Source organism: Haemorhous mexicanus, chromosome 2 (genome assembly GCF_027477595.1).
Source record: "Haemorhous mexicanus isolate bHaeMex1 chromosome 2, bHaeMex1.pri, whole genome shotgun sequence".
Classification (NCBI taxonomy): domain Eukaryota; kingdom Metazoa; phylum Chordata; class Aves; order Passeriformes; family Fringillidae; genus Haemorhous; species Haemorhous mexicanus.
This window is the reverse complement of record NC_082342.1, coordinates 5,157,702-5,171,788: the sequence shown is the minus strand read 5'-3', so window position 1 is coordinate 5,171,788 and position 14,087 is coordinate 5,157,702. Positions and strand designations below refer to the sequence as shown.

The window sequence follows — 14,087 nt, the reverse complement described above, 5'->3', positions numbered from 1 at the left end:
ATCTGTCGGGGATTGACACAGCTGGAGGAGACCACAAAAAAGACAGGGAGAAGGGAGGGCTGCAGGGCCAGGAAGCTGGGACTGCAATCCCAAAGGAGCTGCTGAGGCCATCCCCCTCCTCACAGCAGCAGCAGCAGACTGGTGGTGAGGGCTGGCACAGCTTGCACCCACTAGCACAGCTGTGAAATGTCACCTCCTGAGGTGAAGGCAAAATTAAATGTCCTGCACAAGCTCGTGTGGCAAGGCTTGGGCACCACAGGCACTTGGCTGCTCCTGGCCAATGTCCCAAAGCACACAGGAGCCAGCCCCTGCCCAAGCCAGGCTGTTCCTGGCTGGGAAGGTGCCCCCATGCCCACACAGCCACCTGCTCCCTGCCAGGCCCTGGGGCACCTGGCACTTGGTCAGAGCTTCTTCCTGCCACCACATTATCCCCTGGGTCCCCTGGTGAGGAGGGAGCATGGCTGTGGGGGCAGCAGGGACAAAGGATCATGGCACACCCTGCCTTGGATTCCTTAGATTCTGAGGACAGGCCACTCCTGGCAAAGACACCAAGCTGTCACCACCTGGGACAGAGCTCCTGCCCCTCCTGGCAGTGTCCATCCCCACTGGCTCTGCCTGGGCCATGCCATCTCACACACAGCCACCCAGTGAAGGGGCACAGCCTGTCTCTCCAGGGGCTCCAGCAATCCCAAGGGCTGGACCCAAGGTTTTAAATGTGGCAGTGGTCACACCTGGGCTGGGGCTGACCTCTGGCACAGTGAAAGGGGGAAAGAAAGAATTCTGACAGCAATATAGGCTTTGGAGAATTTTACTCAGATAATCCTCTCCTAAGGTTGGCCAGCTGGCTTTAAAGGGAACAGACGGAGCAACATCACAAATCACTGAACCGATGGGAACCAAACACAGGGTGCAAAACCCTTCTCATACAAACGTTTCTTTTTAAATCCTGCCATGAAGATAAGCACAGCTCCCAACACCACTCCCAGGCTGTGCTAGTCCTAGGAGATTTACCCAATGTTTATTCAATGCACATTTCTCCAAAACCCACATGGTACATCCAGCCAGGAAACCGAACAAACATCCATAATTTCCTTTGACACCTCCTAGCTACACTGCTCTGACAAAAGCAACCAGAGCCATCCAGTACCACTGCATGCCAAAAAAAAAAAAAAAAGAAAAAAAAGAAAAAAATCTCAAAGAATCCCTGTATCCTTGTTATCCCTGTTTCCTTACTAAACCCCTTCAACACAGTGAGCCAGCAAGAAGGAGGAATCACAGGCCGAAGCAGCCAGATTCCATCAGCTGGTTAGGACAGCACCAATAATACCTCCTGGCTGTATATTTGGGAAAGACATGTAGGTGTTTCTATAGTCTGCTTACACAGAAACCTCAGGAACTCTCCCCTCTCTTCCCTAAGGGAGATTCAAGACATTTGAGGTTTAACAGCTGCAACAAACAGCATCCTCTTACTAGAGAAAATATTCAGGAACAAGATAACAAGAGACACGGTTACTGAAACAGGATGAAAACATGGGAAAAGCCTCTGGGGTCTAAGTGCTGCCCTAATGACTGCAGACTGCTACTCAGAAAAATCTGAATTCAAGTATATAGCTCTCATCACCACTTGCAGATCAAATAGGAATGGCAAGATGCAAATCTTGCTGCCTGCAGAAGAGGTAATCTAAGACACCATTTGTGAGCAACCCACTAGCAGTGCCACAGCCCCTGCAAACACAAAGAAATAAAAACCTGCAAATGCCCTTGATCTTGCATTCATTCCCCCGTAGATTACTGTGCTGAACCCAAACATCATCACTTTAATGTCTGGAGCAGTTGAGGGCAGTTATTATTACACATGAAATAGCAAGGGTAGATATTAGCTATTCAAATTCGATTGCAGACATGGCAGATGGGTTAAAAAGATGAGTTAGATGGAAAATAATGCCAACTATTCTCTTTAAAATAGTTTTAGGACCAGTATCTTATTTATTTCACAGCCAAGAGGTAAAGCAATTCTACAAAGCCAACTCAAAATTAGCAGATATATTTTCTCTTTACACTAGAAAAGAATGCAGATGCTAAACCTATTATATAGACAGTGAAGTGTCATCAGAGCAAAGAAGGCAAAAATAGCTAAGTTATCTGTAAGATGACTAAGCAAATGGATTTTCAAAAATATGCTTTCAAATATGACACCCTTTTCTTAGAGCTGCATACATCCGTTTAGCTTTGTTAATTTCTCAATTCTTTCTTTTGATAATTTATTTTTAGCCTCCCACTAGCATACTTCCCCAGAAGCCTCACTTCACCCTACCCACACTCAAGATTCGCATCCACATACGGAGGATGATTTAGAAAATGATGCTGATCACCCCAGTAACTATGGAGAATCTCTACTGCAGCACTTTTAAGATCACGTACATGCATTTCTTTTACATCTGTCCATCCACCAGAAAACTCCACTCCTGCTGTCTCCCACCCTCATTTCTACCCCTTCTTCATCATCCCCACCTCTATTGCAGGGGTCTTCACAGCTCCACTGGTACCTTCCAGGACTGGAACCTTCCTTTCTCATGTGACCCTTGATCCTGTAATTTTTGCAGATAAGAAACAGCCCCCCATCTTTCCCAGGTCACCACCAGTGCCAGGAGGAGAAGGCTGCTTGATGCCACCTCAGGAACAGCAGTGGTTAGAGGAATGGGGACAGCAGAGCCTGGGTGCTGCTCCTGCAGTGGGGTGGGAGCCACATTCCCCAGCACATCTCTCCCACATGTGCCATCAGCAGCCAGGTTTAGAGGCTGCTGGTATCAGTTATGGTCATGCTCCTCTGCATGTCCCCCTCTCCCACCAACACCCAGATATCTTTGTAAGGAAAATTACCCTTTCCTCAGATTACATCTCTTCAGGGACTTAGTTGGCACCCACACAACTGCAGCCTCTGGTAATCTACATTTCTGAGGTAACAGCAGGAGTTGGTGCTTGGCCAAGCCTCCCACTGAGTCATTTTTGTGCCACGCCAAAGCCCTGCATACGGCTCCTCTCTGACACTTCCTCATGGAGGGATGGGTACCCTAAGGAGGGTGATGAAACATTGGAATGGGCTGCCCAGGGAGGTGATGGAGTCACCACCCCTGAATGTGTCTGAGTGCCACTGGACACAGCACTCAGTGCCATGGTCTGGTTGGCATGGTGGTGTTCAGTCACAGACTGGGCTTGAGAACCTAAGAGGGTTTTTCCAGCCTAATTGATTTTGTGATTCTGAGGCAGCTCCTGCTGCCTGCCCTGTCTGCTGTCAAGAGCCCAGCCCTCAACCTCCAGGAGCCAAGCACAAAGCTCTGGGATCCCCTTCCCAGCAAGTGGCCGTCCAAGGCTCAAATCCATTACACTGAGATCATTAGGATGCTTTCAGTAATGTATCCCAGTGGATCTGCTAGAGCAGCTATTAGGCATTTGACACACAGCAAAATCCTTCCTCACATTTACCTCCCTCCTCCCTACACCCTCCCCCAAAACAAGCCAGCCTAAAAAAACAAGGGGATGCAGATGAGAAGGGTGACAACAGCTTAACAGGGGCAGGCTTGTGAGAAGAGGTGACAAGCCTCTTAGAGATCAGCTCCTTGCCTCCCCTACACAACCCCATGCTGCTCAGGGCAGTCTCAGATAGCTTTCCCCACTGCTCCACGAGGGAACAAACCTCCTTCCCACCACCCATTTGCAGCCACGTTCTTCCCTGCAAAGACTGAAAGACAAAAAATTATCCCAAACACCAGAGCCAGGCACAAATCAGAATAACCACCGAGTAAGAGCTACCATTCCTTCGCTTGGCAGCCACAGGGTAGCATCTGCAGAGGGACCCTGCAGGCACAACTGGACAATTCTAGAGTGGATGAGGTGTAAGAGCAGCAGAAAATAGGACATAAAACCAAAAACTACACTTTTCAGGCAAGACTTATAAAAGAACAAAGACGAGGTCCCTCTATGCTCTAATGATGGCAGTATCTGAAAGATCACCCCTCTCCTCGTGCAGGCAAGGGGAAGAGGTGGGATAAAATGCAACGTGAGATGAGAAAAGCTTGTTTTGATATCTACATATGAAGATGAGCAGGTAGATTTACACGCTTCTTGTAGCCCTTTGGACTCAGCACAACTTTTGCCCCTCTGCAGCACAGGTATCTGAGGCTGGACTCTGAGTCCTAGTCACAGGAAAGGCACCTGAAGCTGATCCTGCTCAAGTCCAACTCATTCACAGCAGACAGGAAAAAGTGCTTGGCAAACTTCAAGCATTTGGCAGCTCCACACTCTAGATTAGATTTAACTGCCAGCCAGCTCATGGCATGGGACTGATTAGACGTAACAGCTCCTGAGGTGCCAGTGACCCCGAGATTAACTGTGCTGCTGTAACACTGATGGCTGGGATGAATCACAGCACAGTCACATGGGCTGTGCCCCACCAGCCCAATGGGGCTGCAAGGAGAGCTCTCCTTCACCTAGGATAAGCAAGAGAGCTTGTGCAGGTAAGTAACACCACAGAGCTCAAAGTAAAAATCAATTTTCTTCTTTTTCTAACACCAAGAGTGAAATCAATCAGGCCGTAACAATCTCTTCCATGCCATGTTTTCTTCCATGCATAAGAAAAAAAGCCGCCTGTTTGCTCACAGACAGCAAACGAGACCTCAGCCCTAATGCTGCATATCTCCTCCCCAAAACATCCCATGACCCCTTTTAAGCCGTTCTCTCTACTTCAAGCAGCCAGGAACAGAGACAGAGTGACTGGCCTACCATTATATCACAAGTCAGAAGAAAGCACTGGAATTTGCACGCTGTGACTCCTGCTGTAGGCGCCGGGTAACACTGCAGGCATAAAGGTCAAACCCTTCAGCAGGAGCTCTCAAGATATTGTCTGCAGGCCACAGGCAGCCAGCAGAAAGCTGGGAGATGGCACAATGCCAGCCCAGCTTCCCTTGGTATCCATGTCCTTCCTTGGAAAGCTCCTTAGCACCTGGCAGGGCGGTTCAGCACTCATCCCCCACAAGACGGAGCAAACATCCCTCCTCTGTAATGGGATTAGACAGCAGAGCAGGAAAACAGGATCCAGGAACCTCCAGCAGAGGAAAGCCAAGCTTGACAGCACACTCAGGAGGGTGGAAGAAGCTGAGGGGCCAGGACTGTGTGAGAGGGGAAGGAGCAGAAAGCACTGAGTCAGGAGATGAGATGATATGGTGAGAGGGGGCAGAGCACTTCGAAAGCACACCGGAGATAAACGCATTCAGATAATTGCTCAGAACGGAATAAATATTAGTAAGTACTATAATTACCTCGAACACTTTACAAAGCTCTAAGAATAAATATGACTAGAAGAGAGGCTGGCACACAAATGCTGGTTGGGAAGCCCTTATTTCAAGCTATCAAGAAGGAACCAACAAGGCCTGACACCCAGGTTGGTAATTTCAGCTTGGCAGCCAGCCAGAGCCCTTTGGCTGGATCCTAGGTACTGGGTAACTCGAGTTAATAAGTGCCAGATTCCAGCAGTATGATTTTCCAGAGTATTGAGCTTCTGGATGACTTCTGGCAACAAACAACTGCTTTCTCATACTCATGGTCCAGCTTCCCTTTCAGAGAGAGTTGGAGGAACCTGGGCAGATTCCTATGTTCATAGTGCTGATGCTGAATGGAGACAACATGATTAATCCAAGATGAAAAAAACCCAATTTAGCTAGCAGCCAAATTTTAATAACCTTGCTGTCATGAGAGATCAGAGCCCTTCTTTCCCAAAGAAATAACCAGAAGTCCTGCTATTTTGGGGCTCAGTATCTCATCTTCGAGCCTCCATTTCTCTAAAAGCTTCAGAAACCACCCATTTCACAGCAGCCTGGGTCAGTGTTGAGCTCCTCTCAAAGCACTACAGAGTCTGCTGAAAAATAGATCTACCTCACCCCCTGCTCCCATCTCCCTTTGACAAGCTTATCAACTTCCACACAAAGCCCAAAAGTCATAAAAGTGACAGCAGGCCTCAGGCAGACACATCAGGAATGCGATGTGGGAGGAACAACCAAAAAAAAAACCACCCCAAAAATCCCCCAGATGCACCATCATTCCCTGTTATTCCCCTTGTAATCACAAAGACTCTAAAAGGGAACATATTTGCTGGGAAGCAAATCTATCAGCTTCTGCGAGCAGAGTAGGGAAAACCAAGCAAATGACAGCAATTCCAGACTCATGTCACTAGTTAACCCCCCCCCAAAACTTAGCAGTGCCACAACAGCTACCAAAAATCACCTCCAAACACATCAGAGCCTGATGAGCTGTTTTGCAAGGGGCAGAAAACAACATTCAGAACAGCAAAGCAAACAACTGGCATTAGTGAAATGCCTGACAGTGCTAATGGCTGTGCAGCTGCCTCAGATGCTGCTCTGGATCCCAACTGGGACAACTTTGTCACCAGAAACTGCACTGGAATCTTCTTATTCCTGCACTTCAGCAGCAACCTCATCCCCTCCTGACCAGCAAAGTCTTAAGTCTGCCAAAATCAGAAGAGACAGGAGAAGTGCTAGGTGATTTTTCATGCCCCAGATGGAATCAATATCTTGTTTGGAAAGAAGTCAGCTAAGAGGAGTGGTAAGTACACTGCTCTGGAACAGGACAAATACAGACAGATCCTCACTATCTGAGTGTCTTTTGTACTCAGGAGTCTTTGACACTTGAAATGCTATAAGGCCTGGCATTTGGCAAGATCTATCCTTCCTTCAGAGCCTGTTCTCCTCTATCTTTCTTACCAGCTGGGTTCTTCACCTTCCTTGTCCACCCTAATGTTTTCCTTTGGCTCATTCTTTTTTTTTCCAGCCTGGAGAAGAAAAGGCTCCAGGGAAACATCACTGCAGCCCTTCAGTACTCAAAGGGGGCTTATAAAAAAGATGGAGAACAACTTTACAGATGGCCAGAAAGTGATAGGACAAGGTGGAACAGTTTTAAATTAAAAAAATGGGACATTTAGATTAGATGTTAGGAGGAAATTCTCTACTCAGAGGGTGCAGAGGCACTGGAAAAGGCTGCCTAGAGAAGCTGTGGATGCCCCATTCCTGGAAGTGCTCAAGACCAGGTTGGATAGGCCTTGAGCAACCTGGTGTAGTGGGTGGCATCCCCACCCCTGGCAGGGAGGGGGTGTGGAACTAGATGATCTTTAAGGTCCCTTCCAACCCAAATCATTCCATCAGACTGTGATCCTTTTCCCACTCCTCCACTTTGCAGTGCAGCACCTTTTGCCTCCCTGTGGATCATTGCCCAGTAAGAGCTGGAAACAGACCTAGAAACATCAAGGAACTATCAACACAGGAGTAAAATCAGGAAAGAGGAGCCATAGGAGGGTTCAGGCAGCTGTTTCAGCCAGAAACTACAGACTAAATGCTAAGCAGGACAGAGCAGGCAGCCTCTGTCAGATGCTGGTAAGATTTAAGAGAATGGCTGGAGCAAACACTGAGCTCACTGGAGGGCTGAGTAACTGGTCACACATCCTCAGACCCACAGTAATGAGGCCCTGGGACACGGAGCATGCCCGCCCCAGCAAACTGGGTAACCCAGCCAGCCAAACTTGCCATGCCCTCCAGCCACCTGCCTCCACAGCACCCTCCTTCCCTTGGGATCCCACAAGCATCTGCAGGACCATGTGAAAAACAGATCTACTTCCACAGCAGACACACACACACACACACAGTCCCTCTATGTATTTACTGTGTTTGCCAAGTTACCTTTGAGATCAGTCAAGTCCCTCCAACTGGTCCTCACGTGAACACCCTGACCTGCACCCTCCCCTGCCTGCCACACTGGGCAGGAACCAGGCTGGAACATCTCCTTTCAGAAGCATCCCTGCTTTTTGGCATTTGTTTAAGTACTGTGCAGCAATGGTACGAGTCCTGAGTGTCAAAGCCTTTCCCTTTCCCATCACTTAGCTGAGATGGTCTGGTTTTGTGCTCATGTCCAATTACTTACTGAAATGTGACTTTAGCAACAGTCAGAAAGGCAAGACTTCCTCTTGTCTCACTGCCACTTGCTAATTAAACCTAACAAGAAAAAGCATACTGACTTACATCATTTGAAACATGTTCCTCCTGATGGAGACAGGACGAGCAACAGGTTAGAGCTGGACATGACACAGATGCACAGAGACACCCCAGACCCACCAAAGGCAGCTGCAGACTCAATTTCTTTGCCTTCAGTGTGATCAAACCCAGCTTTGTCAGGAAAGGCTCCATTTTAGCCTCCCCATGGCTGATAAGAAACAGATGCTAAACGTCTCCTAGTATTCTAACACAGAGAACTATTCCTTAAGAAGATTTTATACGACTAGGAAAGAAATGCCAATATAAAAATGGAGTCAAAACCCATTTAGCAGGTTATCATTAAGAAGTATTTAGGAACTTCAAAGCCAGAAGCAAATCACAATACAGCAGTTTTCCAGACACTGGCTGGAGGGCCTAAACGCCCTTGATACCAGTAGACAAGTCAAATCATGAGCTGAGGAACCCCAGCAACAATAAGAAAACCCTATTGTGCTATAAAATCTTCCCCTGCCTTTCAGGTGATTTTCTTGGTGCTTTAAGTTCCTGGGCAGGAGGAATCCTGCAGACTGCTACCTATCAGACAGCAAAGAGCACTCTTTCAGGTTACAGCACTCTGATTCATCCAAGGTAAACCAATGAAAACACCTCTGCCTTCAAACTAGACTGTATAACCTTTAAATCAATGACAGAACGCTTGACCAGTTTTGTACGGATAAGAAAGAAACCAAGAAAGACCAAAAGAAAAAAACTTCAAAGATTTTTTTTTTTTTAAAAAGGCAATTTCCTGGTTAAAAAAAACCATCAGCAAGTCTCCCAACACTGAAGTGATGCTCTCCCTATGACCCTCTCTCCCACCCCCTTCCCTGTGGTCTGCAGCACTGTTTATTTTCCCTTTCACTTTATATAATGGGTCTGGTAGGAGTGTTCTAAGTACACATTCGATTTGCAATAAAAACTGCTTTAATAAAGACATCTAACTTGACGGAAGGTCAACTAGAAGACAACAATTCGCATAAACCAAAACCTCCTGTGTAAATAAACAGGATCTGCAGGAGCCTCAGGATGTCAGACAGTCTGGCCAAGACTGCAGGGAGGGAGTCTGCCCATGAAGAATTACACTTGGGGACGGGCAGGAGCGGAGCCCTGATGGCTGCAGCAGTCTCCAGCCTTAGGGACACCCAGAGAGCCACCTTGTGAACAAGGAAATGGCCAGAGCCATCTGCACAGCACGTTCCAGAACACGTTCCCCAAATGAAGCAGAGTCACAGCCCACCCCAGCACACTCAGGATCAGTCCAGGTCCAGCACTGCACAGCACAGTGATGCCGAGGCAGCGGGCGCAGGCACGAGGGCAGCGGAATTGGCTCAGGACTCAGGGCAGACGCAGATGGAGAAAGCACAATCTTGGCCACTGCTGCTGACAATGCACCGAGCAGCAGATGAGGCGCCAGCAACGCTCCTGGGCCGCCAGCTGTGGTAAACAAACACACCCCCAAACCCCCTGTGTGCAAACACCCACTAGGCTGTTTTCTCCATATGCTCCCCTCCAGCCAAGCAGTCCCCAGGTTGATCACACCTAGACTTGTGGGCCGGGGCAGGCAGCAGAGGAGCAGGAGGATGCTGGAGCAGAACTCCTGAGCAGCAGCCAAGTGCACACTGCTGCTTCCCCTCCGGGAGACAGGCCTGGAACATCACCCCTCCACTCTCCAAGAGTCACCTCGTGTTGGCATGGGTATTTCACTCCAACATGCCATTTCCAAGCGAGCTGCTGCTTCAAGACCTTATGCATGCTCTGCTCCCCTCTAGGAATCGCAAATAAATCACCAATTACTATGCATGAATAGAGAGAGGAAGAGGGTAATGAGTCTATGTACATATATACATATGCAATGTTTGAACACAAAGAGCCGTAAATTGCATTCACAGGTGGTATTCTGGAGACTGCAAGAGACTCAAAAGCAGAACTATTCATAAACCAGTCACTGACATGAATGAGTTCAGCGTTCCCCAGAAGCCTATTGTGTTTCCTATATATTACACTATAAATATGAGGAGTACCAGACTTTGCATCCCTCCCTGCAAAAAAAAAAAAGGAGGTAAATCTTGCAACTACACATAGGATTAGCACTGGCTGGCACAAGTATTAATGGTCTCATTGCTGCATGAGGATTATTTACAGCACTTGCTCTATTTTCCCATTTTGTACTTGTTGTGATGAAGTGCCACTTGTTTAAAGAACCCTGTAACAAACGCTGCAGCAAGAAGGGGGAAAAAACAGCAGATACCTATAAATGTTACACCCACATGCCAGATGTGGGTTTTCAGACCCTGGTTTCCCAGTTACTTGGATTTTGGTAGGTAATGCTTGATATATTGTATTAAATCACCCACCATCTCTTTCCACTACCACAATTCCTCCTTCAGTGATTTTAATGAGTTCGCAGAAAGGGAAGGAAAGAATGAGTTGCATTGCTTTTTCTGCATATTTGATCCATAGTATCTTATTCCCATATTCTAGCATTAACATCACTTGTTTGGAAAGCAACAGTCCTTTTCTAGTCAGTCACATTTACGTTACAAAACATGCATTTTTACTCAACTAAATCAAACGATGTCTCACTTTTACAAGGGGCAACCTAAAGCACTTCTGTGTACTTGTAGCTTTGAGGCACTGTCACACATCCCCAGCTTTATTAACACTGGCAGCTGGGCAAACGGGGAACAACCCAGGTGAAAAGAACGAAAAGAAACTCCAGGCATACACGTGGTACACATCCTGCTCTTAAAACCAGCCTCACGTTCAGCACAGGGAGGCCAGCACGATGTTTTATGAACTAGATACGTCCATGGGATTTGGGGACCACTGAAAAGCAACCTATCCTCTGAAGCGACAGATGACACCGCGCAGCTCGTCCCCCGGGGAGGACCAAGGCAGGTTAGAGCCGCTTTTAGGTCAAATGCAGAAAGGTAATTCCTGCAAGCAGGGGGTCGGGGCGGCCTCAGCAGCGGGCAGGGCTCCGGATGAGCAGCAGCACGGGGTGTGGCGGGTCCCAGCGGCTGGGAGCCCTGGGCAGGAGGAGGGATGCCCTGGGCAGGAGGAGGGATGCCCTCTGCTGCTCCTCCGCCGCAGCAGCTGGGCGTGCTCCGGAGGGAGCGCGCAGCGACCCACGGACCCGAGCGCTCCATATTAGGAATCCCTAATCCAGAATAGTGCTATTGTTCTTCAGCAGCAGAGACGGAGCGTGCGAAGAGCCAAGGCAGCAAGCGCCGTGCCCTTCGCCTACACCCATCTTGCGGGCTACGACAGCCTCGCTGCACTCACGGAGCAAAGGCACCCTGCATAAACTTCGCTCGGAGATGGCTTTTATTCCAGGGAACCCGTGGAAGCAAGCTGGTGGTTAGGGGAAGTTTGAACCATCTCCAAAACCATTTCAAAGAGTTCGCTCCCTCTCTCTGCTAAAGACAGCAGAGCACACCAAACCCCCCAAATTACAGACATGAAACAAGACTGCAATTCTAGCAGAGATCTTGTTTCCAAATTGGCAGAGCAGGTATGTATGTGACAATTCTCGAGACAGTAAAATTGCCAGCCCTGCCGCTTCTTCCCTCAACAGCGTTAATGCCAGCAGAAAATCGTACCAATGAAAAGGCAAATCAAAACAGCTCCGAGGTAGCTCTGCACATACACAGGCAGAAAGCAGTGTGAGGGTGCCGTCTGTATTTTCCACAAATGTTCCTATCAACTCATCAGGACTTAAGCCCCGCACATCGGTCTGCAGCTAGAAGCGTAGAGGCGTTTTAACTGCCTTGTATTCTGCTTTTCCCGAATTTGCAGGAAGGAATCTCGCCTTCCCACAGCATCTCTCACCCAGCGCTGGGATCCCAAAGGACTTTAGAGAACTGCACGCAGTCATCCCTGGGGCAGGCACTTGTGGGACGGGACAAAACCACACGTTTAACGGTTCACGGGGTGCAAAACGCCGGCCGAGAGAAGGGACTACCGGACTTTGAGAGGCAGCACAAAGCAATCAAATTGCATTTCACGGCAGCAGGGACTGCCTTCCCTCTACATTTCAACGCGCTCTTCCAGAGCCAAGCAGAGCACTTTGTTTCTGCAGCCTACCTTACCCCAGGCATTTTCTCCGCTTTCATTGTGCAAGCTCAGCACAGACCCGTGTAACTCCCTACCCTTACGGTTCCCCTCCGAGACACCCCCGACCCCAGCAGCAAGCCCCTGCACGGCCGCTCGCCTTCCCAAGTTGCAGCCGGAGCCCGCCCGGAGCCGGAGCCGCCGGACCCCTCTGCTCCCACTGCTCCCACGCCCCGGCCGGACCCCGCGCCGCGCCCCGGGGCACGGCGAGGAGTGGTCACCGGGGCACTGCGGCTGGAGATGAAACCCTGGTTTATTTAACACACACATATATATACACACATATTTAGAGGGCTTTTTTTTCAGCCACTCCTCCCTCCGACCACAGGAGCAGCGCGGGCAGTGACAACTCCTGGGGACGGGCGCTTGGCACTGACAAGGGCTGATCCTCCCGCACGCCTTGCGAGCCCACCGGGGGTCCCGTCCCGCCCGCCCCACCGGGGGACCCCCGCGCTGTCCCGTTCCGCCCCTCCCCTCCCCGCCGGCCACGGGCACTTACCGAGGAGCAGCAGGGAGGCGAGCTGCGGCCGCAGGGTCCGCATGGCTGCCGGGGCGCGGGGCGGCGGCCGCCCTTACCTCCCGCCGCGGGGCGCCGCGGGGCGCCGGCTCCCGGGGCAGGCGTCGCGCCGGGCCCGGCGGCACAAAGGGAAGGCGGCGGGGCCGGCACGGGGAGGCGCCAAGGCAGGCGGGGGCATCGCCCCCGCAGCGGGGCGGCCGCCGCGCCTCCCCTCCGCGCCGACGGCTCCCGCGGGAGAGGCAGGAGGAGAGCGAGAAAAAAAACCTCTCCACCAAGGGGCGGAAAAAAAAAGGAAAAAAAAAAGAGCACGGGGAAGGTGCGGGGGAGAGGAGGTGGGGGAAGGCACGAGCGACAACAAAAAGACCCCACCCCGGAAAGTTACAAAAATAAGCGGGGCGCCGCGGCCGCCAGCTCGCCCCGGCCCGCCGCCCTCACCTGCCCGCCCACCCGCCCGTTCAGCGCTGCCGCCGCCGCCGCCACCGGGTGCCCGGCGCTTCCTCCGCGCCGGCAGACCCCGCCCCCGGCCCGCCCCGGCCCGCCCGCTGCCCCGGCCCCGCGCGGGGGCCGCTGCTGCCCCGGCGAGCGGCGCTGCTGGGACGGCGCTGCGGAGCGCGGTGCCTTCGGGAGGGTTGTGGCGTGGGGTAGGGGTCGTGAAGGAGCTGCAGGGATAAAGCGGGTTCCTTTGTTTCAAAGGGGGAAAAAAAATAAAAATAGAAAGTCCTCGGGCGCTCCTCGGAAAGCCGGCGTCTTGGGACATGGTATAAATGCGCCCCTTTGTTTCCATGCAAACCAGAAATAACAGCCGGGCTTTCCAAGTTGCGATCAACTCGTGACCGTCCCGCTGCGATGCGCTGTTGCCGAGACCCGAATCCAGGGCTGGCATTAATGCCAGGTTGCCAGATGTGAGCCCTCCCCATGTGCGGGCACTGCTGCACTTGGGATGCTGCCCAGTCAATCAACACCACAGTGTGTCAATGGCAGAAGCGCTTTGAAAGTACATCCAGGAAACACTGAAATGCATAAATATGGCAACACTAGGCGCTGGGGCTGAGGCTGTTTGTAAATAAAACGAGAATGAGAAAGCCTTTCTCAAGGGTGCAGACATTCAAATTTCCTTCCAAATGAAACTCCTAGCTGCTTGTTTGCTTACAAAAATAGGAAAGAGGCCAGAAGTGACAGCAATAACAGAACGAGGTACACTCCCAGTGCTCCCATCCTGCAAGGATCCTCTGCAGGAGACCCTTCTGCCTACGTACGGAGTGTCCCCAGTGAAGTGTTGGTGATGCAAATGTAGGAAACCAACCCTTTTATGCCACAGAAAGGCAGAAAGCAGCACAAACCCAAACTGTCTAATAAAAAATGCCAAG

The 14,087-nt window shown here is 50.5% G+C and overlaps 1 protein-coding gene across 2 annotated transcripts in view; it reads right to left on the bottom strand.

Moving 5' to 3' along the window:
• The window catches only part of IGSF3 (immunoglobulin superfamily member 3), a 94,300-nt gene extending 81,473 nt beyond the window's left edge, over positions 1 to 12,827 (bottom strand). For both annotated transcript variants that reach the window (XM_059872305.1, XM_059872313.1), the window contains exon 1: positions 12,703 to 12,827. In XM_059872305.1, the coding sequence (XP_059728288.1) occupies positions 12,703 to 12,745 (43 nt within the window). In that variant the 5' untranslated portion in view covers positions 12,746 to 12,827. The remainder of the gene's footprint in view (positions 1 to 12,702) is intronic.
• Between the last annotated feature and the right edge of the window lie 1,260 nt (positions 12,828 to 14,087).